General features: G+C 41.0%; 1 protein-coding gene across 5 annotated transcripts in view; it reads right to left on the reverse strand.

Annotated features, from left to right (window-relative positions):
- Positions 1 to 27453, reverse strand: part of STX18 (syntaxin 18) — an 80557-nt gene that overhangs the window by 7753 nt on the left and 45351 nt on the right. For 4 of the 5 annotated variants that reach the window (XM_089524799.1, XM_089524794.1, XM_089524796.1 and 1 more), the window contains exons 2-7: positions 24486 to 24553; positions 22242 to 22357; positions 21172 to 21249; positions 19726 to 19792; positions 16878 to 16993; positions 1452 to 1540 (exon numbers count right to left, since the gene is read on the reverse strand). In XM_089524799.1, the coding sequence (XP_089380925.1) occupies positions 1452 to 1540; positions 16878 to 16993; positions 19726 to 19792; positions 21172 to 21249; positions 22242 to 22350 (459 nt within the window). In that variant the 5' untranslated portion in view covers positions 22351 to 22357; positions 24486 to 24553. Of the gene's footprint in view, positions 1 to 1451; positions 1541 to 16877; positions 16994 to 19725; positions 19793 to 21171; positions 21250 to 22241; positions 22358 to 24485; positions 24554 to 26801; positions 26859 to 27453 lie in introns of those variants that run through there. The other variant, XM_089524797.1, reaches the window with a different exon arrangement.

Raw genomic sequence — 27453 nt, forward strand, 5'->3', positions numbered from 1 at the left:
AAAAAGTGGATGCCTGTGTCAAAGACAGGGAAACATGTACAAGCCCAAAGTCTGCTCCTGGACATTTAGCAAGCTAAACCAAAATGAGAGATAAAGAGACAATCCAGTCAGGCTGCGCAGCTGTACAAATAAACAAACTTCAGTACTGGTTTCTCTAATGCAGTTTCCTCTAGGACAGCGGAAAACCCAGGCAGGATCTACATTTTGATTTTTCCAACTATCCTGGAAGTAGGGAGAACCCCTCTAGCCTGGATGAACTAAAGTTTGTAACAAGCTAAAAAAGCTTTCCAAGGACAGTAGGAAAAGGGTGATTATCTTATAACTGAGCCAAAGATCTATGCTGCTGGTTGTATGAAATCCCCAGAATGGGTTGAGATTATTTGGATTTATAATACTCTGACTGAAATGTCAGTTTACAGAGTTAGACATGCTCTCTGTGCAATGATTAGAACTATGCTGAAAGAATATAATGTATTGAAATGCGTGTAAATACCTGTATCAGATGCGCTAATGTCCTCAATAGGTGCCACATGATGTGTATTGCTGTTATTTTACAAATATGCAAAATATAAGATGATGTTTCTGATCGCTGAGATATACATGCCCTTCCATATTCGCTGGGGTTAGGGACACAGGACCCCCGTGAATATGGAAAAACAGCAAATAACAAAAACACTATGTTTTTACCTGAAAGAACATATCTCTAGGAATCTCTAGGTCTTCCAGTGAACATATTTGTATGTTCATATATGAATCTCTTTAAAGACAGAACTCATGGCCTAATCGAGTCCTCTTTAATTATACTCCCAAATTAACATCTATTTGTGAACTGAAATAACAATTCAAATATATTTATTCTCTATTGTTTTAGTTGTTTTTATTTGTTCATCACCTCAGATGCCTTTGTGAGCTTGGAGGTGATAAATACTAAAAACAAACAAACAAACAAATATGTAAAGCAACCCACAGCCCAATATCTGGGGAGGGGATCCCTAATAATAGAAGAACTAAACAGCAGTCTCTTTAGTTAAAATTTAGAATCATCATTTTGCTACCTCAACACCCTAAAGGCACCAGATTCCATCTGCTCTTCAAAGCTAAGGAGGATTGGCTCTGGTTAGTACTTGCAATACTCAGTACTGCTGATGAAAACCAGATATTATAAGCTAGATTTCAGAGGAAGGAACTGGCAAAACCACCTGAGTATTCCTTGCCTAAGAAAACCTGATGAAATCCAGGTGGTTGCCATAAGTTGACAAGTGACTTGAAGGAACATAAACACACAGCAGCAGTAAGAATTGGAAGAGCAAACGGAACTGCCTTGCACAGGAAACTGTTAACAGAAAGACCATGAGATCCAGTGTGTGCATTGTGCTTATTATATATTCAGCAGTCAGGGGTGTGTTTAGCTAGTGGGCAAATCTACTAATTTAAAATAAATTTAAAAATACCATTTGGATTTCTTCAGGTGAAAGCTCGTCTTCTCCTTTGCCATCACCCCAAAGTCCAAAATTAGCATGTTCATCTATCACATTCTTATCTGTAAAGGAAAAGAGGAATATACTTTCAAGCGAAGGAAGCTATGACAATTTAAAACATGTCATGGTTACTACAGAACTCCCCATAGATATATATGTCTCATGTTAAAGAATGAGACTTTAATGCTTCGTACCACATTTTCACTTCTTAATGGACACCTAAAGAGGCTCAAATGCTCCTGCTTCTCTAGGCCTTGGATAAGGCAAGTAAACAAAGAAGGAGAAACACAAGTCACTCATTTTGCGTGCTACAAATCTGTGTGCTACCACCAGTAATTAATGAGAGTATCCAAAGCAGTTCAGCTTTTCTACAAGGCAGATTTGTCGCATAATTTGGAGTATATGCAGCCATAGTACACCACACCTATGTATCTATCTGTTTCTGGGTGACACAAAACCAAATAGGTTAAGGCTACATTTTATTCTGTGTCCTGTCATTAGTTTAAAAAATATATATATTTCAAGAGACCAAAAATAGTAATCCATACTGTAAATCCATCCCTCTGTTTTCATGGGGGATCCATTCCGCCCCCCCCCCCCCATGAAAACGGAGACTCGCCGATATTCAAGCCCCATGTTTTTGGGTGCATTACAAAAGCTCAATAAAAAGAATGTATCATTGTTCAGCAAATTTAAAAATTGATAGCACCGAGAAATAAAGCAGCACACATTTTTAATGTGTGGGAAGAAAGGAAGGAAATGGTACAGGTGCCAAGAGTTTCCTTGGAGGTGGCACTGGGATAGTGATGGTTCTTTCTCTTGAAGACACCTAACTTCAGAGGCATCAGAATGAGAGCATATAAGAGTCCAGGCAGGTGCATTCTTCATTACTTGTTCAGTTGTACTTGTTTATATCATTGTATGTGAGTGTTTTTAATTATACTGGCAATGTTGTCATATGAGTCAGATGCTAGTTTCTCTTGGGAAGCCTTTAAGTGTGTTTCTGTTTAAAAACAATTCTACCTGAGTAACTTCAGAGAGGGTTCCCTAGCCACACACTCTGTAACTTAGGCATAATGCCTGATATTTATGATCCACTTCCATATATAAACAAAGGCTTGAGACAGGGGAAACATTTAGGAATAATGCAAGCATTCACATAAAGGGCTGCCACTGTATTCAGTCCAAGGTATATTTCTTCTGCAACTTTGAGGCAAAGCCAGCTGTTTATGGAATCACCTGGTTGATACCTGTAATGCCACTGAGAAATCACTATGTACGGTTCTTGAAGCAGTTCTGAGCTTTTTTTTTAAGTTTTCTTTTAGATGTTATTAATAAGGTGAACTGATCAAGAAAAGTACATGTGGGAGAGTGGGGGAAAGCAAAGTTGAACCTGTTAATAATAATAATAATAATAAATTTTTATTTCTACCCCGCCCTTCCAAAAAATGATCAGGGCGGCTTACAAAGTTATAAAAACATTACAATACAAGTTAAAAATTCAATCAGCAGTTAAAAACCATTAATTACAAAAACAGGAACAGGAAACGATAAAATAAGAAATACATATATCAGGGGCAGAAGAAAAATGCAAAAACATTCATCAATCCAGGGTCAGAAGGGAAAAAAGGGGCAGGAAAAAAACAGACAAACAAATTAAGGTGGGAAGGCCAGCCGGAATAAATATGTTTTCAGCTGTTTTTTGAAAACATCTAATGAGGTGGCGGAGCGAAGCTCTGCAGGGAGCTTATTCCATAGTACAGGGGCAGCAATAGTAAAAGCTCTCTGCGAGGTCCGAATAAGGTTGGACCTAGGGACCTCCAACAATTTAGTCCCAGATGTTCTGAGTGTGCGGGGTGGATTATGTGGGGAGAGGCGGTCCTCCAAGTACCCTGGGCCCAAGCCATTTAGGGCTTTATAGGTCAAAACCAACACCTTGTATTGAGCCCGGAAGCGAATAGGCAGCCAGTGAAGATCTTTTAAGATAGGTGTTATGTGGTCCGACCTGGAGCTACCAGCGACCAATCTGGCTGCCATATTCTGCACTAATTGCAGCTTCCGAGTTTGGTACAAGGGTTGCCCCATGTAGAGCGCATTGCAGAAATCCAATCGAGAGGTTACCAAAGCATGTACGACAGATTCAAGGTCCTTACGGTCCAGGTAGGGACGCAGCTGGCGTATCAGCCGAAGCTGATAACAAGCACTCCTGACCGTCGCATCCACCTGAGAAGTCAGCTGGAGCGACGAGTCAAGGAGTACACCCAAGCTGCGCACCGAGTCCTTCAGGGGGAGCGTGACCCCGTTCAGGACCGGGTGACAGATCTCGCTACCCGAGACCGGGGAGCCTATCACCAGTACTTCCGTTTTCCCTGGATTCACACTGAGTTTGTTCTCCCTCATCCAGTCCATTACTGACGCCAAGCAGGCATCTAGAGGAGAGATGCCAGCCTTAGTTACTGCATCAGTCGGAGACATAGAGAAAATTATCTGGGTGTCATCAGCGTACTGATAACACCGCGCCCCATGTCTCCGGATGATCTCTCCCAGCGGCTTCATGTAAATGTTAAAAAGCATAGGGGACAAAATCGCTCCCTGAGGGACACCAGATGTCAGGGCCCTCCTATCGGAGCGACAGTCCCCCAGCTCCACCATCTGGGATCTGCCCGAGAGGTAGGAACGGAACCACTGCAGAGCAGTGCCCCCAATTCCCAACTCCCTCAGGCGTCCCAGAAGGATACCATGGTCAATGGTATCGAAGGCCGCTGAGATGTCCAAGAGCACTAACAGGGACACGCTCCCCCTGTCCATGCCCAGACGGAGATCATCAACTAAGGCGACCATGGCAGTCTCAACTCCATAGCCCGCCCGGAAGCCAGTTTGAAATGGATCCAGAAAATCGGTGTCGTCCAAGATCGACTGAAGCTGGAAGGCGACTGCTCTCTCGATCACCTTCCCTAAGAAAGGTAGCAGCGAGATGGGCCGATAATTATTATGGATCAGGGGGTCTAAGGAGGGCTTCTTTAGCAGGGGTTTAACCACTGCTAATTTTAATTTAGATGGAAACTGGCCCTCACTTAGAGATGTATTGATTATGTGATGCAACATTAGTCGCACCACATCTCCCCCCTGAGCTGCCAACCATGAGGGACAGGGATCAAGAGAGCAAGTCGTCCTCCTAACACTCCGGAGGATCTTGTCCACTTCATCGGTACTAACAAACTCAAAGTGATCCAGTATAACAGGGACCACGGACGCTTCGGACACCTCTCCTATAGGATCTGCACAAAGACTGGCGTCGAGATCAGCCCTTATCCGAGAGATTTTATCCGCAAAGAAGTTGTTAAAATCGTCACAGCAGGCTTTAGATGGCTCCAAGATAGGGCTCAAGGTGGGAGGGAGCCGAGTTAGCTCCCTCACAACCCTGAACAGCTCTGCCGGACGCGACTCTGCGGACGCAATACGTGCAGCATAGAAAGAATTCTTCGCTGCACGTATTGCCACTCCATAGGCTCTTAAATGAGAGCGAAGGAGTGTCCTGTCAGACAAGCGCTGATGTCTTCGCCATTTGTGCTCTAGTCGTTGCGCGGCCCGCTTCCTTGCCCTGAGATCTTCCGTGTACCAGGGTTGTTTATTGGAAGCAGGCCGGAAAGGACGCTTGGGAGCGATGCTGTGTATAGCCCTAGAGAGATTAGTATCCCAGATGTCGGTTAGGGCATCAACAGAATCGCCGTCAGAGCCAGTCGTATATCCCTCTAGGGCTTCTTGGAACCTTATGGGTTCCATCAGCCTTCGAGGGTGGACCATCCTAATAGGTCCGCCACCCCCGGGGGGGTTAATGGTAGAAGCCTTGATTCTAGCCTCAACCAGGAAATGATCCGTCCATGACAAGGGAGAGACACTAGAGATCTCAACCCACGGAGCCTCCATATCCGTACTAAAGATCACATCAAGAGTATTACCAGCACAATGTGTTGGCCCCGAAACTAATTGAGACAGGCCCATGGCTGTCATGGTAGTCATGAACTCCCGAGCTGCACCTGTTGGAATATCGCTGGCCTCGAAAGGGATGTTGAGGTCCCCCAGGACAAGAAGCCTAGGGGACTCCAACACCAGCTCCGAGACCAGCAGTGTCAGCTCGGCCAGGGAGTCTGTTAGCGCACGGGGTGGCCGGTAGACCAACAGAATCCCTAAACTGTCTCTAGCCTTCAGGGACAGGTAAATACATTCAATGTGATCTGTTTTCCGGACTGGGATCCTGGTTAAGGAAAGGGTGTTTTTATGTACCAAGGCAATACCGCCCCCCTGCCCACCTAACCTGATCTGGTCCTTAACTGAGTACCCGGCTGGAAGGGCCTGGGCCCACACTGCCTCACTCTCAGGCCCCAGCCAGGTCTCAGTGATGCACGCCAGGTCGCAGTTTTTATCCTGCAAAAGATCATACACAATGTGGGTCTTATTTTTTATAGACCTGGCGTTGCATAGGAGCAGAGACAGGGTTTGTGGTACGACTGGGCTGACCCTCAGGCCTCTTTGGTTAGGAAAGTGGAAGGAAGGAGAGATAGATATCACACATCGATCTCTCCTTCCATTTATACACCTATCCACATTCCTACCGCCATACCTCCCCATGCCCCGCACAATCTCAATTGGGGCTCCAATCACATATGCATCCGCCACCATAGCTGGCCACCCATATCCCATACCCACCCCCGACTCTAGTAGTAACAAAAAAACCCCGTAGCAGCAAAGGAAGACAGCAAAAGATGTCATTCCTAAAAATACAGACTAATCCAGAACAAGAAATTACCCCCTATTATAAAAACCTCAGCTCTAGCCATATAGCAATCTGGCGAGCTGATAGAATTCCTGTTCCTCCTATGCAAGGAATGCCAGTAATTCGCCAAAAAAAAAAAAAAAAAAAAAATTAATTATAGAAAGGAAGGGCAAAATCGACGAGGGAGTCAGCAACCACCTTAATAATAAACACACCTGCAATTTCACTTGTGAAGACCACAGGAACCTAAGAAATCTCCTGTGTGAGCTTTCTTATTATATCATTTTCATGACAACATGGTTCAGAATGTGGTATCTCTGTTTAAGCAACATATATATTTTTTAAAAAAATCAGAATTCAGAACCAAGATAACAGCACTTCTGTGCTATGAAAAGCTGAATTTAGTAACCTGCATAAAATGCATAAAGCCTAAAACTTTCTCATAGTTCTCCTTATTTTGGTTAATTAATTTTGCATAATTAACCATGGAAATGGAAATTGAAGACCTGTATTCTGTTTTAGCCACCTTTCTGCCTTTTGGTATTAAATGACCTTGCTTCATAGAGAAAACCAATCTCATTTTAATTTTGAAGTAGAAAATTTCACCTACAGCCTTACAGTTATTCATGATATTAAAAAGCAAACAAACTGGAAAGAGTCAACTTATATAGCATAATAAAGGAATGGTAAACACTCCCCTTACTATCCCATAGGAACCAATTATTTTTAAGACTACCAGTACTAATAACATGTTGCACTTATATTCAGTCCTCTCATTGCTAGGCAAATGTAAACCAGGACAAATATCAAATGAGGAAGAGACAGAAGAGCTCGCAGCAGTGGTTTCCATCCGCACCAACACAATTTCTGTTGCTATAGTACCATTTCTTCAATTTAGAACACAGATGAAGCAACAATTTGAAGTGCAAAGCATTTTAGTGGATGTATTAATTTTTGTAGAAATAGGTTCTGTGCTGCAGAAATGAAGCAGTTCTGCTGTCAGTGATTTCAGGAGGATTAGCCTGTTCTTTTAAATGGGTTCTTTCAAAGAGAGGGCCCATATGATGCAGAAAGCCCTCAGAGGAGAAGCAATATACTATGGAATAAAGAATGCATCCTCCACCCCCCACAAGGCAAGCAGGGTTTGTTTTCTCTCACATAACACCTCACGTTTTCTTACAGCAATTAGTGGCCTTCATTCACTTAAATGGGAGAAAATAACTAAACAGTACTGATCTGTTTCTGGTCATTCTGGTTGGGAGGGATGCAGGTTTGGCTCCTCCCTTACAACTAACCATGACAGTTTGCACTCCCTGTTTTGTTAGCACACTCTGCATACCCCATGGGGTTCCATATTTTCGTATTTCATAGCAGGACCCAGCATGTTCTTGAGATGTCCAGATGACTTTTAAGAACACTAGGTAAGGTTCCCAGGAGAAAAGCAGCAGAAACCCAAACCATGTGGACAATTCAGGTAATAATACCATCAAGGCTAAATGGGTGTAGTAAGTGCTCCCTCCTTCCCTCAAGTATTCTCCATTTCCTCTTGCACCAAGAGACAAAGAAAGTCTCATCAACCAGTCCAAAATCCCACTGCCAATTCCTGGGAAAGAACATTAAGCCTTTGCTAGCTTGCACGATAGCCCACCCCCAGAGGCTAGTTTTCCAGTAAATATTTGTCCCAAGGACATAGCCTCTGCATACATGGTACGCATACAGTTGTACCAGGATGTGGTTTTTGTATGTTCTACATCACCCTCAGACCTCAATCTAAACCACTCCTGCTTTCTGTGGTCTACTCTTTGGACAGAAAAATATCTCTGGGACAGAGCAGAGGAGCCTGAGAGTCCCACCCGAGGGAACAGTCGCTGCTAAGCCTCGGAGGAGGCGTGTGGTCGTAGTGGGGGACTCCTTGCTGAGGGGAACAGAAGCAGTGATTTGTAGGCCTGACAAGATGTCTCGAGAGGTGTGTTGTCTTCCAGGTGCAAAGATCCGTGATGTGACAGAGAGGCTGTCAAGACTGGTCAAGCCTACTGACCAATACCCCTTCCTTTTGGTCCACGTGGGAACTAATGATACTGCAAGACACAGCATTCAGAACATCAAAAGGGATTACGAGGCGCTTGGTAGGAAGCTGAAAGGAATGGATGTACAGGTTGTCATCTCGTCTCTTCTGCCAGTTGAAGGGCATGGTCCACGAAGGGAGAGGAAAATAGCAGATGTGAACAACTGGCTCCGCAGATGGTGCCGCCGAGAAGGATTTGGATTCTTCGATCATGGCCTGCGGTTCCATGAGGAGGGACTTCTTGCAACAGACGGGTTGCATCTCACGCCAGTTGGAAGAAATGTTTTTGCCAACAGTCTCAAGAACTTGATCAGGAGAGCTTTAAACTGAGTTCCGAGGGGAAGGGAGACAATATTAAGGAAGGCGAAAGGGATGGCGAAAATAGTCAAACTGACATAGAGGAAACAAGGCAAACAGTGCAAGGACCCAGCAGTGGGAGGCAAAAAAACTTGCACAGGCAGCAAGTAAAAGGGAACCATGGTCTGCGATGTCTCTACACCAATGCACAGAGCATGGGAAATAAGCAAGATGAACTCGAACTCCTAGTACAACAAAGCAAATATGATATAATAGGCATCACTGAAACCTGGTGGGATGAGTCTCATGATTGGAATGTGGAAATAGAGGGGTATAACCTTATTAAGAGAAATAGGCCAAACAGGAAAGGAGGAGGAATAGCACTATATGTCAGAGCTATTTACACCAGTGAAGAGATCCTGGACATCAATCATGGAAGCCAGGTGGAGAGCATCTGGATAAGAATCAAAGGGGAGGGAAACAACAAGGGTGTTACGGTGGGAGTCTACTACAGACCCCCAAGTCAGACTGAGGAATTGGATGATATCTTTCTAGAACAGATGTCCACACAGTCAGAAAAGAGAGATGTAGTAGTGATGGGCGACTTCAACTATCCTGATATTTGCTGGAAGTCAAACTCAGCAAAATCCTCAAGGTCTAGCAAATTCCTCACTTGCCTGGAAGACAATTTCATGGTCCAAAAGGTGGAAGAGGCAACAAGGGGGTCAGCTATTTTAGATCTGATCCTAACCAACAAGGATGACTTGGTTAATGGGGTGCAAGTGGTGGGATCATTAGGTGGAAGCGACCATGTTCTCCTGGAGTTTGTTATACAATGGAGAGGAGAAGCCAGGCAGAGTCAGACACGCATCCTAGACTTTAGGAGAGCGGATTTCAGTAAACTTAGAGAAGTACTGAGGGCGATTCCATGGTCAGAAATACTAAAAGATAAAGGAGTTCAGGACGGATGGGACTTTCTCAAAAGGGAGATACTGAAGGCACAATTTCAAACAGTTCCAGTGAGAAAGAAAAACGGGAGGTGTCTCAAGAAACCAGGATGGATGACTAAGGAACTTTCAATGGAGCTAAGTTTGAAACGGAACATGTATAAGAAATGGAAAAAGGGGGAAATCACGAAAAAGGAATTCAAAGAAATAGCAGGCATGTGTAGGGGTAAAGTCAGAAAAGCTAAAGCGCAGAATGAACTCAGGCTTGCTAGAGAGGTTAAGAACAATAAAAAGGGCTTTTTTGGATATGTCCGCAGCAAGAGGAAGAAGAAGGAAATGGTAGGGCCACTGCGTGGAGAAGATGGCAAAATGCTAACAGGAGATAGAGAAAAGGCAGAATTACTCAACACCTTCTTTGCCTCAGTCTTCTCAGAAAAGGGAAAGGGTGCTCAACCTGAGGATAATGGAGCAGAGGACAGAATAGGGGAATTTCAGCACAGAATAAGTAAAGAGATAGTAGAGGAACACCTTGTTAATCTAAATGAATTTAAGTCTCCGGGACCAGATGAACTCCATCCAAGGGTATCAAAAGAACTGGCAAAAGTAATATCGGAGCCATTGGCAATCATATTTGAAAACTCCTGGAGAACAGGAGAGATCCCAGCAGACTGGCGAAGGGCAAACGTTGTCCCCATCTTCAAAAAGGGGAAAAAAGAGGATCCCAACAATTATCGTCCAGTTAGTCTGACATCAGTTCTAGGAAAGATTCTGGAGCAGATCATTAAACAGAGAGTCTGTGAACATCTAGAAGGCAATGCCATAATCACAAAAAGTCAACATGGGTTTCAGAGAAACAAGTCATGCCAGACAAATCTAATCTCTTTCTTTGACAAAATTACCAGCTTGGTAGATGAAGGGAATGCTGTGGATATAGTATATCTTGATTTCAGTAAGGCCTTTGACAAGGTTTCCCATGACATTCTTGCAAACAAGCTTGTAAAATGTGGGCTAGACAAAGGAACTGTTAAATGGATCTGTAATTGGTTGACTGGCCGAACCCAAAGGGTGCTCAACAATGGCTCCTTTTCATCCTGGAGAGAAGTGACCAGTGGGGTCCCACAGGGCTCTGTCCTGGGCCCAGTGCTATTCAACATCTTTATCAATGACCTGGATGACAGAATTGGGAGCATACTTATCAAATTTGCAGATGACACCAAATTAGGGGGAATAGCTAATACCCCAGAGGACAGGACCAACATTCAAAATGATCTGAATAGACTAGAAAGCTGGGCCAAAGCTAACAAAATGAAATTCAACACAGAGAAATGTAAGGTATTGCACTTAGGGCGGAAAAATAAAATGCACAGATATAGGATGGGTGACACCTGGCTGAATGAAACTACGTGTGAAAGGGATCTAGGAGTCCAAGTAGACCACAAGTTGAACATGAGTGAACAGTGTGATGCGGCAGCTAAAAAGGCCAATGCTATTTTAGGCTGCATCAATAGAAGTATAGTGTCTAGATCAAGAGAAGTAATAGTGCCATTGTATTCGGCTTTGGTCAGGCCCCACCTAGAATATTGTGTCCAGTTCTGGGCGCCACAATTCAAAAAGGACATTGAGAAACTGGAGCGTGTCCAAAGGAGGGCGACAAAAATGGTAAAGGGTCTGGAAACCTTGCCCTATGAGGAACGACTTAGGGAGCTGGGGATGTTTAGCCTGGAGAAAAGAAGGTTAAGAGGTGATATGATAGCCCTGTTTAAATATTTGAAAGGATGTCATATTGAGGAGGGAGCAAGCTTGTTTTCTGCTGCTCCAGAGAACAGGACCCGGAACAATGGATGCAAGCTACAGGAAAAGAGATTCCACCTGAACATTAGGAGGAACTTCCTGACAGTAAGGGCTGTTCGGCAGTGGAATGCACTTCCTCGGAAGGTGATAGAGTCTCCTTCCTTGGAGGTCTTTAAACAGAGGCTGGATGGCCATCTGTCAGGGATGCTTTGATTTGGATTTCCTGCATGGCAGGGGGTTGGACTGGATGGCCCTGGTGGTCTCTTCCAACTCTACGATTCTATGATTCTATGATTCTATCTCGGCAACACTGAATAACTTCAGTTTTTTGCATTAAGTTTTCTGAACTGCTGAAGCTTGTGTTTCTGAGATGAGGTTAGCCATGACACCCATTTTTAGAAGAAAGATGCCTAACAGGAACCAAACGTTGGGCCAAGCAACCAGAGATTAAATTGGGATGTGTGGTGGTGGAGAGAACAGTAGTTCCATTTGAAGTTCTAATGATTTCTCCATTCAGAGGATATGCTCTTCATAAGAGTGGAAGTCCTGGGTTGGAGACCTAAGAATCTGGCCACCTTGATTTATTTCTAGAGAGGCCCGAGGGGCTTCTGATGGAGATTAGGAGTCAGCGTCATATGCACTCTCCAAGTCTGAAACTGGGACTTAATGCTTGTGGGCTCAGAAAACAGGTTTGGAGGGAATATTCAGGGGATGAAGGAACTTGAGGTAGTAAAGCCCAAGTGGTATGAAGAGCTCATGCCTGGAATGAACTGGCTGTGGGAGCTGTGGTTGTGGTGGTGGCCTTAGCAGAGTCCTAGTCTGGCCTCAACTGTGAATGTAGAGAGGGCCCCTTGGTTAGAGGGCAGGATAACGCTACTGTGCACTGAGGACGAGATTGAAAACATGAAGTGTGTCTCATTAGTTAAGAAACTGCATTGCAATCTGAATGTTGGAGATGGCCCCAAACATACTGGTGAGAATGGGTACAAAGAATTTGGGGTTGCCATAGAGACAAGTTTGAATCTGTTGTCAGGAGTGGATGCACAGGGTACTCATAAAATGTCACCCATGAGGCTGATGATACTGAATATGAAGCCAGTGAAGAACAGTATCTGGAGGCCTGATATCCATGGTGGTAGGGGCAGACCCAATGTGCAGGGATATAGATGCTCTCACCTTGTAACCACATTGGGGGATTGGTGATCGAGAGACCGTGTGAAGGCAATCAATTGCTGCATGCGCTACTTGGTCTGCAGCCGTGAAGACCTCTTCCTGAGATGGTACCTCAGGAATAGGTGTGAGCCTCAGAGATGATTCTGGTTAACTCCCCCTCCGAGAAGGTGCCCACCATCTGGACATTGGGTCTGAGTGAAACTTTCCTGGTACGATGGAAGGAATTGAATATCACTCTGTTATAAGATTCTCAATGTGGGAGAGAATAGGAATGGGAGAAGCATCTCCCTGTGGTAGAGAGACTATTTGAAAGTGTTCTCCTGAGTCTGTCAAGGGAGAGAAGAGAAAAGGAACTGGTTGGACTCCTGGATGAGTACTTATCCCTCTTTCTTTTCTTAATGCTGAAAGTGTAGGTTCTTGCAACTGTGTAGATGAGATGAGGGTCTTGCATCCAAGTGGGCCTCAGTGTCCACTGAAGGATTTAGAGTTGGATCCTGGGCTGGAATTGGAAGGAACTGAACAAAAAGGGAACAACAAGAGATATGTATAATAACTAGACTATGTCTATTCACAAGATATATATATCAAGATACATAATTACAAGAAACATCAATAATAGCCAATATATATCTGAAGAGTGAAGTGGTAACAGTCCAAGTACACAATGTTGCTGATTTTAGCAGTGAAAGAGGTTCTACTGCTGTAACATAATATTAGAGTCCAAAATCTAAAAAGCAATGATGATGGATGATGCTTGGAACAAATCAACATGAAGTTGGAACTAATAATATTGGCTGGTAGCAGGGTCCTTATAAGTAGAATTCAGATGGAACGGCTACCTCCGGAGTCCTGTGTGGCCGTTTCGACTCACCAAGGTCTTCATCAGCATATTAATTTCATAACCGGAATAATATAGTACATTGTGTGTTCCATACTTCTAAATACACAAGGTTGACAATCAAAGATATATTAATTACTATCAGCAACATAATACAAAATATAATATAATTAACAAACAAAATTGAATCATTATGTCTTACCCACAATATTAAACAGCTTGGCTTGACTGATAAAAAGGATGCTGGTACAAGTTCACAGGAATAGTAACTCATAATATACTTTGCCTCAACAATAGGCTGCAGGTGATAGAGTGATGCATTGAATTCTCTTAAAGGTATATCCTCTAGAGACATACTATCCTACATGTCCCATAAAGTAAGCCCAAACCATAGCTGAATGCATAATAACACTTATAATAATTGAAAGGTAACTAACAACTCCGACTCATTCTAAGTACATTATGAGCATTACATAGCTCTATGTAATCTGCCTGGCCTCCTTCCCATATCCATATCTGTCTCTGATTTGTACAATATTAACCAATGTATACAATTTCATAAAAAAGAACTTAAATCCAACCGATCATTTAAACCCTTGGGTATGTTTGATGACAACTTATGAATCCAAAATGATTCTCTTTGTAGGAGTTTAGTGTGTTTGTTGCCACTATAAAAAGTACCAAACTTGACTTGTTCAATAACAAAGAATTTTAAGGATTCTGGAGAGTGATGTAATTGTGACCAATGTGCGACAAGTGAAGTATCTAAACTTTTATTTCGAATGGTACTTTTATGTTCAGATATTCTAATTCTTAGAGGTCTTGAAGTTTGTCCCACATATATCTTCCGACAAGGGCATAAAATCACATAAATAACATTCAGGGAGTTACAATTAGTGAATGAGTTTAATTCATAACATTCCTTTGATATGGGATGGATAAAGGATTTTATGTTTAAAGATTGTTTGCAACAGCTGCAATGACCACATCTGTGATGTCCTCTTACATGAGAAAGCTCCTGAGCTCTGTATGCACTAAAGAGTCCTTGAGATTTCTAGTTCTCCGAAAAGTTATAATGGGTGCCTGTGTACAGCCTGGAATGTTCTGAACTATATGCCAATGTTTTTGTATAATATGTTTAATATGATGCGCAGCATGAGTGAAGGTGAAGGATCCTATAATCCTGTTCTCAGTTGTACTATTCGAAGGAAGAAATAGTGTGGAGCGATCTTTGAGGGAAGCTCTGTATCTAGCATGTTGGACTATATGAGGAGGAAAAGCTCTATCCTGTAATTCTAATTGATACTGATCAGCTGCCCTTTCATAATGAGTGTTAATGGAAGAATTTCTTTTTAATCTTAGGAATTGTGAATATGGTAAGTTTTTTTTCAGATGATAAGGGTGACAGCTAGAAAAATGTAGCATGGAATTACGGTCCGTAGGCTTGTGAAAATTACGAACTCCAATCTTATGATTATAAATATAAACTTCTACATCTAGAAAAGAAATATGCTGGGTGTTTGACTGGCATGAAAATTTGATATGTTGGCTTACAGAATTCATCCAGGTTCAGTTTGTCTAAGTGTAAGCCTGCTGCTCGTTGGTTGGTGTTTCTGGAATTGGAAGGGCCAAAATCGATAAGGATAGATCAGATATATTGTCAGATGTTTGTCTTGAAACTACAATGGCGTAGGTGGCTGATTTTAGGAATAAGGACTATATAGTCTCTTCTAGAGAATAAAAAGCCTGACAATGTCAGTAGTTTCCCACACGTAAAAAGGCAAAGTTGTGTCCATAGGTGATTAGGGATCTTGGACCTGCAGAGATTACACTTCTTGAAAAGGACTCCAGAGATCATAAAATGAGAGTAGAAACACAAAAGATAGATGGATGAAGGAGAGATGATGCTGATGCTGATGCAGAAGGGCTAGGTGAGACAAGAAGAAACAGTAAAGACAAAATAAGGACAGAATTATCTAAAGTACTAGGGTTCTGTGTTTTGTTTTTTCTGTTTTTTGTTTTTATAGGAAAGAAAAAACTGAAAGGAAAGCTGAAGGACAGAAGTTCCCAAAATTGCTGCCAACACTGCCGCAGTAAAAAAGCAGGTCTAGGTTTGAATGGTGCCATACATGTGCTCTGGGAAAGGGCATCCATTAAAAACCCTGCTGAAGAAAAAGGCTTGGTTCTGGTTCCTGCTGGGCACATGGAGAATACCCCATTTGTGTGAGTCAGAAACCAAGAAGAAGAACCAAAATTTCATTTAAACTAGCACTCTTCAAAAATTGCAGACGCTCTACATGCAGGACCCAAGCACTATTTTTGATAGCATAATACAAGTTTGTAAGAACTTTCTATACCTATGCTACAATCCCTCTGCTCATATTCCAATGAGCCACACAGAACATATGTTTAATTTGGAAATAAACTTTTGCCAGTTTTACATAATAATAACGCCCAGACATAGTCCTACAAGTTTATCCAATATTTTGTAACTTTTGATCATCAATAAAGGTATTATCCTGCATATCTCTTGATGTTTTAAAACTCTAATGAATCAACATGGTTGAAAACATCAGCTTTATTTTTCTGGCCTTTTTCATTATGAAGTCAGAAATTAGCCCTCCAAAATTTGATGCAAGTTCACAAGAGACCAGATTGGTGTAAGGTAACTCAACTATTCCTGTTGTGTTGCAGAATACCTGCAATTCTTTAAAAGCGTTAACTTGATGATTTCCTCCCTCCTTCTGCCACTTTGACTGGCAGAATGCAAACATTCCATATGTCCATGCACACTTTACCAAGAATCTGTTGTATTTGTAAACCTCATTTAATAATATATACAGAAGTAGTTCTCTCCAATAGACATGGATATTTTTTCACAAGTGAAACACATCACAAGTGAAGATGACACTTAGAAGCTTTTTTCAGCTCCCAAGGCACTATGTCATATATTTTAGGACTGAATAAAAGTAAAACAAAACAAAACAAAAATTACCTGTTGCTTTGTTCTGTTGTCTAGTAAGTAGATAATATAGTTGCTAAAAAACTGTGAGTATGAATACATCAGACACTTACTGGGGCCTGCAAACACTACCAAAAGCAGCAGCAGCATTTGCTGCTACTCTTTTATAATGCTTTGCTCTGCCTTTCCCACCAGGTGTCCCTTTGTTATTATTGTTGTTAAAGTCCTTTGAGACAACTTCAATTTATGGCAACCCTAGGGATGAGACATCTCCAAGACCTTTACCTCTCTGATAAGGTCCTGCAGGCTCAGGCCTGTGGTCTTTTTGATTGAATCTAACCATGTGGCATGTTTCTCTCTTTCTACTTCCTTCTACTTTCCTAGCATCATTGTCATCTCTAGTGATTACTTTTTCCTCTTTGTGTAGCCAAAGTATTACAGCCTCTTCTGCCAATAAACATCAAATGCTGGAACTTGTACTTCTTGATAGAAAGTGAAGTGCACAAAACCTTAAAACATAAAGCATGATGACAGTGTGGACAAATATGTCACCTTTGCTGATTTCACAAATGGATTTTTCCTCCAGTTCTCCTGAAGATGTCTGAACAGTTATTTCAGGAGAAGTTGTTGTTTTGGATTTATTGCTCTGTTCAGGCTCAAGCCTGGATCTAAAGGAAGAAAAGATTCAGTCAAATGAAGTGTTGATGACCACTTGCAGCTACCTGTTACACAGTTGGCCCTTCTTATACACAGATTTTTTATACACGGATTCAAGCATCCACAGTGTGAAAATGTTCAAGAAAAGTACAAATTTCAAATATCAAACCTTGGTTTTCCATTTTTTATAAGGGACACCATTTTGCTATGTCATTATATTTAATGGGACTTGAGCATACACGGATTTTGTTATACACGGGAGATCTTGGAACTAAACCCCAGCATATAACAATGGCCCACTGCACTCATAACCTTACTACAATTCTCACTGTATCCTCTTCTGCCCTGCCGCTGGGTAAAAGATGGACCATGTTTATATATTACAAGGCAACTGTAATGTAGCCACATCTTTCTTTGTGTGGCTGTGACATATACATTGCTTTTCAGTAAACAGATTTAACAGATACTTGTATGCTCTCATCTTGAAATTTCTCATCATTAGCTACCTCAAGCCAATGTTTGTTTAAAAAAGGAGAGTTAGATTATATGTGTTTGGAAATATATCAACTGCTAAAATAATCTGTTAATAGTGTTTTTTAGGGGTCTGTGAGTGTCACAGAGGCAGGGATGTTGAGGACATTAAATAAGGATCACCAAGTAGCACTGCAAACAAACAGTCTCTTTTCACAATGGTTGAATCCAAAGGGTGCTCAACAATGGCTCCTTTTCATCCTGGAGAGAAGTGACCAGTGGGGTCCCACAGGGATCTGTCCTGGGGCCAGAGCTATTCAACATCTTTGCTGCATCAATAGAAGTATGTCTAGATCAAGGGAAGTAATAGTTCCACTCTGTTCTGCTCTGGTCAGGCCCCCACCTGGAATATTGTGTCCAATTCTGGGCACCACAATTCAAAGAGGATGTTGAAAAACTGGACCGTGTCCAAAGGAGAGCGACTAAAATGGTGAAGGGTCTGGAAACTATGACCTATGAGGAACGACTGAGGGAGCTGGGGATGTTTAGCCTGGAGAAGAGAAGTTTAAAAGGTGAAATGATAGCCCTGTTTAAATACTTGAAGGGATGTTATATTGAGAAGGGAGCAAGCTTGTTTAAGGGTTGTTCGACAGTGGAACAAACTCCCTCAGAGTGTAGTGGAGTCTCCTTTCTTAGAGGTCTTTAAACAGAGGCTGGATGGCCACCTGTTGGGGATGCTTCGATTGAGAGTTCCTGCATGGCAGGGGGTTGGACTGGATGGCCTTTGTGGTCTCTTCCAACTCTGTGATTCTATGATTCTATTCTGGAAAAATACTAATACTAAACAGTAACACATGAAATAAAAATGAACTATAAAAACTGTTTTAATACTGTTTGGTTGAATGTTTCTGCCCTCCTCTGTAACTTAGGTGCGTTACAGACGCGCGTAAAGTACGTGCTCGGCACGTACTAGAGTTGGAAAAGAGCGTCCTTTCCAGATTACCCCAACCCCAGTACGTGCCTAATACAACCGTTCTACACGGGCGCTGCCATCTTGACGTCGTGGATGCCTAGCATCTGCATGTCGCGCGGCGTAAATGATGCCATGAGTGCGCCATTAGCAACTTGCAGCACCATTTCCGTGCCGCAAGAAGAAGCCCCATTTTGGGGCTTCTTTTTTGTTGCATCTGGGAATCATGTGGTTTGTGCACTGCGGTTCCCAGACGCAGCAACCAGCAGCGCCAGCAGACCGCCCTTTTTGGGCCGTCTGTAAAGCGCCTAAGTAAATAACACAGAAATGAGTTTTGACAAAAGGTTTTAGGCTGCAATAAGCATTAAAGTGGCGAATGCTAGAGGGTGTTTTTTTTAAAATAAAACCAAAAATTACCGTACTCTTTTGAGATGAAATCTGGAATCTTAAGGTTTAAGTCTACATGTTTTTTCCTCTTTATATACTCTTGGATTTGACTGTTGCACTGTAGCAGACACTACAGTGTCAAAATATAGCCCTTCAGATGTCTTTTGACTGCAACTCCTCCTCCATGAGCGTGCCAGCTAGAGTTGCTAGCAAGTTCAATCCAGTAACATCTGAAAGACATATACTGACCATCCCTGCTCTAGAGCAATCTTTCCTAATTTAATGCTCTCCAGCCAACATGGCCAATATATCAACTGGTAAAATGGCCAATTTTGGCTGGGGACGATAACTTGTAAAACAGCAGACTGGGGGAAACTTACTCTCTTTCAAAGTCAGAGAGGTTGGACCACTAGAAATCAGCCCCCTCAAACCATTAACTGAGGAAGTGGAGACATAATTTCTCTTTCTCACACCAAATCTAATAGTAGCTTCAGTAAAAGAGAAGGAAAGCAAAAGCTGCTGAGAATTCAAGTGCATGTATATCCCGACTTTAGTGCTGGATTAACAGTGTACATGCAGGCATCTCTACTAGCGGGAAATCTCACTGAAATCCACAGGACTTGCTTCCTGGAGACTGCAGCCCTTAACCTGCCAAAATGGGGAATAAAAATAGGGAAAGCAATGGAAAAACAAACCCCTTGGATGTCTGTTGTAACCTAACTACATAAGTAAAGCAAAGAAAACTATTAAATCCATGTTATAGTTTAAATTCCAAAATATAGCTGGGCATGAGGTAGCTATATTTTCAGAAATAAAAGAGAGATAACTAGTGTGCATACAAATTTGATTAGAGCTTCCAACACAACAAAATCAAAATCTTTTATTTAAAAGGAATTTAAAAGGAATATTACTTACAATCTTTTCTTATCAACTACTCGCTTAACCCGGATAGCTCTTTGTTCTGAATAAAGCTTACACACTCCTGTGAAATTTGAAAAGAGCCATGTAAGCAAGACAGAAAACATTATGCATGAAGATAAAAAACTATATTGCTGGATTGGTTTTACTTCAGTACTCTGACTATAGATGCACCTCACAAGCTGGGCATAATACTTGTTTGTTGTCACAGCAACTGATAAAAAGAGGCTGCATTCGTCCTGCAGAAATTATCTAGTTTGACACTACTTTAACTGCCATGGCTCCATGCTATGGAATTCTAGGAACTATAGTTTGTTGTTGCACCAGAGCTTTCTGACAGAGAAGGTTGAATGTCTCCTCAAACTACAATTCCCAGGATTCTATAGCATGGAGCTATGGCAGTTAAAGTGGGTTCAAACTGGATTATTTCTGCAGTGTAGGTGGAGCCGTAGATACACTGCCTCTGGACATGGAAGAGCAATCTTTATTTACCATCACATGATCATGAGAAATCTCCTTTGTTGCCACAGCTCCACTGACTGCCGATCTGTTTTTAAGGACAATTCAAATACCCTTCTACTGGAGGCCTGATTGATACCAATGCTGGGTTTGTTTAGACACCAAGAAAAATATGGATATTTATTATTATTCATGTGTGAGAGAGTGTGTGTGTGTGTGTGTGTGTGTGTGTGTCTCATTTATTTTCACACATGGTTTTAAACTTTTAATCTTGCTTTAACTAATTAATGTCCTTACTATGTCTTAGTCTATTTAAATTCATTTTACTGTTTTAAATTCTTTTAATCTATTTGTACTGATTTTACTTGTTCACTGCCCTGAGATCTTTTGATAAAGGGCAGGACAGAAATGTTGTAATATACATCTTTTAAAAATTACATTACAGGGTAACAAATATCTGACTGTTACTAACTGTATGTCAACAATAAACTTTTTTTTCCATTACAGAGAAAACTGGATACGTAATACTTTTTTTTACTAACGGAGATAGAAGCAATATATTATTCCATTTGAATTTTGAATGTTTTTATTTCAGCCAAATGACTATCATCTGCACTCTTCCAACAGGATTTTTTAATTTTTTCAGTGGCTTGCTTGAAGTTACAGGGCAGCTAAACAAGTTGCCCATGCTGGACAATTCTCAATTTTCCTACTAAAGTCAATTTAAAAGCTGCTCCGTGTAGCTTTCCAATTTTAAGTACCAAAGGATACGCATACAAATTCAAGGCATCATATTGCACTGGCTTATCTATGCAGTGAAATCCTGCAACTCAGTTTTTATGGTGGGAGAACACAGAAACAATTTTAAAAATATTGCCACAATTGTGGCAACAGCAACACATTTTTAGTTTTAAGCTGGAATTAGTTCTGGAAAGATAATATAGACACAAACATCATCATATCAAGGAAAAAAACCCAAAATACTTTTTAAATAGTCTCCAATGAAATCCAAGACAGCCTCTCGGTGTTGCTTCACTTGTGGGGAATGAATGTCCTTGTGAGCTAAAATGAAAAATACAAAACATTACTCTTCTCAGACTTCCTTAACTAACTTGCTAAAACTATTACCACACCTTGCATACCTGGCATTATTTTGGGGTACAAATATTTTGCAATGTTTTGTTATAATAGTAGGTACAGACAGTCCAAAAAGCATGAACCTGGAAAGATCATGATGATCTTTAAGTGAACCTCTAATGTTGCTTCCCAACCCCCTGCCATGTGCATTTCCTCTTGACAGTTAAGGACAGAGATCTGTCAGTATAAAAAGCATTGATGCAATCTTCCTGCTAGCCCCAATGGTATTTTACCACACCCCATCCAATCCCAAACTCCCTAGGGATGTCCTGATCTTATCACTGTTTGATCAAATCAGTATCATTATTATCAACCAAAACTATCCTTTTGTAATCTGAAAATAAAACCAGCAACCAGATGGGAATCCCATTGTTTCTGAGATTCCTGGAAAATCAATTCCAATTGCCCTAAGACAAGTTTGACCCATAAATACCTCTGATTGGGCACTCCTATTTTGGTCCAGTTTGGAATAAGGTAGAAACTCTATCAGATTCAAACGTGGCTCCTCAGTACTACTATCTGTGCCACATAGCAAGCAGACTGAGTCACATTCAGATCCTAATTTTTTCTCAGATTGGAGCCTCACATCTAGAAATGGTAAGCACTGTCCACTGCAATGCTTTAATTTGCTACCCATTACTTTTATATCTTAGTCCATATGCGTGTGTAAGTGCTCTGTGTGAATGTTGACCTCTCTCGTTGTTCAAATAATAAAACTGAGTTGTACTTCGTACTCTGGAATTCTAGTTTTTTTGGAACTAGTAAAAAATAGGCTTGTGTCCAGCTAGTGTTATCCTGGCCGTCTTGCTCCTAAATTAATTATCTTAATTAATTTCCCCATTGAATACAATTTGTGGGTGCCCTCTTGGGACTCCTTGCAATTCAGGTAACATTGTGTATTATTTGAATCTGTTTACCTTCTGTTCTAAGTTGCTGAATGGCATCAGCACATGTTCTCATAAATATTTGGGCATCTTGGTCAATCTGATCTCGCTCGGTGTCAGTCATTCGCACATATTCAGTCATGGCATGGCTGGAAAAAAACAACCCAACATGTTAATTTTATTTTATAAAAGCATCTATGCAGGAAATTCAATTTTTAAATTGTCTTAGTCAATTTTTAATAAGGAAAATAGCTTAATTTACTTGGTACTACATCAAACATAATTTCTCATTTAAAATCAAGAACAACTTTTCAGTCTCTTTCCTTTATGAGGTGCTTCATATGGTTCCAAAGTCAACAATTTTTGTAGGATACACTCTCATAACACCTACTGAACTGTAATTACAAAATGATAGCCAGCTAACATTTTAACTTGCTCTTTATCAAGCATGTGACACCATATGTTTGAAATATGAACATTTCTTGAACCAATTTTCTATTAAAAAGAAATTGTGAAAATTATGAAATTATCATAATCAGAATCTTCATAAGCTGATAAACCAGACCTTTCTTTAAATTGCTTGTAGCCTACTCCATATTCTTGATCTCAGTATAGACATCAAAGAAATAAATTCTGTATCTCCTAGAAAGCAGAGTCAATCATGCTAATTCTTTTGCAACAAGAGACTATCTTGTGGAGATGTATGGAATAATAAATATATCACAGCATTGTGACTGCAGAAGCTTATGACGTGATACAGTGCTGCTATATGACATCTATTTCTTGTTTCCTTCAGCCAGATAAAGCTAACATAACTTATTCAAGAAGTCTCATTAATTTCTAGCAGATGAATACTGCCACTTAGTGGCAAAAGGAAATCTGCATGTGCTGTGTCCAAAAAGTGTGTCGGGGGGGGGGGGATTTCATCTTTGAGTAGCTGTTCTGACATCTTCTTGTGAGAAACTGAACTTAAGATGTGCCTTCATATAATTTTTAAACAAATTATTTTAGAAATATATCTTTGATTTGCTATCCCCCAGTCTTTGATTCTAATAGGCCTTTCATTATAGCAAAGGTGGGCAACTGTGGAAGGTTAGAGAAAGCATTGCCCCCCTAGGAGACTTTGCAGGACCCTATGTTCTCTAACCCACTCCAAAACTTTTTTGCAAAAATTGTTTTTTTACCCCGGGGGGGAGGCAGGGAATGCTAAACATGGTGAAAATGCCCCCCATGCCCCAAAAAACGCATTTGGGTAGATTCTGGAAATGGGGGAAATCCAAAATTGGGAAAAAAATTGGTACAAGAGGGTGGGTGGGTTTAGGGACTAGTTGCAACTCACAGGCCAAACTTTGCCCATCCTTGTTTCATAGTGATCACAGATTTTGAAAAACCTGCCTTTAAACCTTAAGGAACAACTTCTCATGAGTCATGCTACACACTATAGCATGTAGAAGATGGGGGAAAGCTGAAAACTCTGTCAGCAAAAACATGCATATGTGCTTGTGTTGGACTAGTTGTTCCTGTGTCTCTTGAACAGACTTTAACTCACACACACACACCCCACCAAGAGTTTCAGCATTCTGGCTTCTCAAGGGCTGAAAAGACTGACGAAAGGGACCGGCGTCGGTATGAAGTGGGGTTTTGGCGGCTGCATGCCCCAACTCTGCCCCCATGCTGCTGTCACAATGCCTGCTTGATCAGACAGCGGGCAGCGTTGCAGTGTAGCAACTACATGCCACATGCCAAAAGGAGTGCTAAAAAGTGCAGCTTCTTTTTGGAGTGGAAAAACGCCAGAATGGGGCAGCGGTGTGTGGTTGCTGTGGCTCCGATCTGGCGAGCAAAGAAGCAGCACAAAGCTACTCCTTCATGGCGGTCTGTTGCGCCCATCAGTTTCAGATACAGCTGGTGGTTGTAACTTCACAGTATAATGGCAGAGGCCTAGAACTAGAACTAATAATCCATATGTCAATGGCTACTTCATTCTGCCACAATATATATAATTTGAAAACACTCTGCAATAACCAAACATACCTTTTCAAAACTGTAACCATTGTTTATCCTGTTCAGGGGAAAACCAATTTAGTATTCTTACATGAACACATGTTCACCATGTTGAATAATCAGATTAGAAATTTGGCATGGGGAGTGTTAAAAAGAAAAGTTACTTTTTGGACCACTGCTCTCAGAATTATATAGGCAGAATCTATTGCAGGGGCATGTATCCAGTTTCCTCTTTCAGCAAAGTGACTATTCTGTCATTCCTATTATAGTACTTACCTGTAGGCATTAATGTAATCTTTCCTATGCTGCAGGAGAAAATCTTTCAGCTTCCCAATATTATTGACCTAAACAAAAAAGTTATTAAATGTAAATATTAAATTCACAGATTTAATGGACAAATAACATTTTTCTGTGCCTAAGTTATAATGGCTGGATATGTAAGCAACATTAGCGCTATTTAAAAAGAGCACCCAATTCTAACTAGTTTCACTGCTTGAAAATATTTTAAAATATTTAATTCCAAAAACCAATCCTTGAATGATATAGGGGACATCATTTTACTATGCCACTATATTTAATGCGACTTGATTTTGATATCAACAGGGGGGTGTTAAAACCAAACCTTCAATGAGTGTCCAAGGCCTGTTACAGACAGCCAAAATAAAGCTGCTTCGAGTCACTTTGGAGGTATGGTATTTCAATGATGCATGAATCCTAAGAGTCTGGAAGCTTCACCAAAGCTGCACTCTAGTCCTTAGGACTGGAGCGTGGCTTTGGTGCGGCCTTTGGACTCTTAGGAAGCATGTATCATTGAAATAGCATACCTCCAAAGTGACTCGAAGCAGCTTTATTTTGGCTGTCTGTAACAGGCCCTAGTATTCCTGGCAAGTTTCTTCCTCAAGGGTCATTGTGTGACAACTTAATTGAACAGACAGTGTTCAAAGGCCAAAAAGAAGACGTTGCAAGTGAAGACTAGAGAGCCACTGATTTAAGAGGTTCACCACACAATCTAATGATATCATCAGCAAGCAGGTACAGCTGTTCCTATTTCCTCGGATAAGAAGAAGCTGCCTCCATCCTGTTAGAATCCTGTTAGTATTCTACCAGATAGTGTTTGTAGTGTAGTATAGTAGTTGGGGGATAATGGGGCTTTAGCTGCAGTAGAAGAGTAGATAGTGATGGTAGTGCATACCAGGGCCAGGTGTCTTATCTAGTGGCCTTGAAAGCCTGGCTCTCCGAGCGCTCAGAGCTGGGGAATGTGCTTTCACTTTTGTGGGAACCAGGAGGGGCTTCGCTTGGCGGGTTTCTGCTTGGGAGGGGATTTGGCTTTTGGGAATTCTGTTCCTTTGTCTTTGGGGAGGGTGTGGTCAGTCTCAGCTAAGAAGCTGAGTGAGGCACATGTCTGATTCTGGATCTATCAATAAAGTGCTGTTGATTATATCAATCAAGCTGACTGGTTGATTGTCTGGAATTCTGGGTGCTAACTCTGACACATCCCCACCATAAGTCTTCTTTCTCACATGTGTGAGGCTAGCTGGAACACCCCTGGCAAATCTTGGTCATGTTGTTGTGCATCCTGGAAAATGTTTTGTAACATCCCAACAAATACACACAGGGGTTATGCATGTCAGAAAACTGTACCAGCTGGGTTAGAGGCCCAGGCCTGTTTCCAAATTCCACAGAAAGGATCTAGGCAATATGCTTTATATATAGTATATGCTTTATATACTCACTTTTAAACAACTATGCCATGAGCTCCATCTGGAGCTAGCATTTGGCACTAGAAAAGTCATATTTTTAGTTATAGAACTGTGTGAGCTTAGACAGGTATCTATGCTGTTTTGATTCTGGCCTTTTGAAGATCATTCTTTTCAGAAAATCATTTCCTGGCTGAGAAATCTTGCCAGTTTTGTTAATACATATTTATTTTTAATGAAACTCTGTTTTGCTTTCAGTAGTATTTATATGTTAATGTTAATGCAAATCACACACACACACTCACAAAAACAAAACTATATTACTTTTGTATGACTTCTACTCTTGTGTTTTTATGTGACAGAAGTATCTCATTTGCAGGACACCTGTTGAGCAAAGAACCTTATATACAAGCATCCACAATCTATTTGATATGGCCTGTAAATATGCCGAATTTCAGACCGATAAAATGCCATTTGCAAGAGGTACATCATGTTAAAAATGTTGACAATCAACATTTATCTCTTGTCCTTAATTTTCAGAAAGGAATATTACTGTATATCTTTCTGTCCAATTCTGGTGAACATTATTAGTATATTTGATTCAAGCTTACTACGAAGGAAGGAAATCTTTCTTTGGGTCAGGAAAGTGCTGAGCAGCACTAACTTCTGACCCTAGAGTAGATTAGCTACTGCTAAACCTGCTAGAGAAAACTAGTTGTACAGATTCCAAGGACCCAATCCCTGTCTCAGCTCAGGTGTTGCGAGTGAGAAGTGACAGGAAACTGAAGTTAAGCAAGATACAGACTAAGCAAGATACAATGCTAACAGTCTAATATGATGTTTGAAGTCTTGACTAAAGCAGGTCTGACAGCTTCAGTTTAGAGGGGCTACCAACCTTTCTCCTTGGTGAATTTTAAAGGCAACTGTTTCTGAACCCAAGAGCTCTGAGCTCATAGACAAAATAGTCACTGAAAATACAACACCTCCTTTTGGTAAGAAAAAAATAGTGAAAAAAAGAAGAAAAAATAAAGGTGAAAAGACAATAAAATGGCATTTGCACCCCTAACTCATATCTAATTCATTATTAATATCTAAATTATTGTTAACATTGTTATTATTAAATAAATGTGTAACAGATACCAGCTACAACATTTATAAACCAGAATGCAGTGCAACAACATCCTGCATACAAAAGTATTATCCACTAGATGGCAACAAAGATTTCACTATTATGCTAATATGCAAGTTTCTTGGGAGACAGTTGATTCTGCGTCTCCTACATTGTACACTACCATTTATTAATGTTTAAAACTTAGATTTTCTGTCAACATCAGTATTTAAGTTTAATAATTAAATGCTTGGAATTGGCTATAGTCACATGAAGCAAGCAAAATATCTTCACATAGGGGTGGGTTTCTCTATTATTCAGTAGGTCATAATTTTAAAATTAAACAGATGTAATCAAAACAGAAAGACACAAGAAGCAATGTATTTCATTAAATTCTATACCTTGCCAAATACATTGTTGGTGAGCAGTTTAACTTCTA

The sequence above is a fragment of the Sceloporus occidentalis genome, unplaced genomic scaffold (genome assembly GCF_023333645.1).
Source record: "Sceloporus occidentalis isolate IW3139 unplaced genomic scaffold, rSceOcc1.0.p SCAF_5, whole genome shotgun sequence".
Lineage (NCBI taxonomy): Eukaryota > Metazoa > Chordata > Lepidosauria > Squamata > Phrynosomatidae > Sceloporus > Sceloporus occidentalis.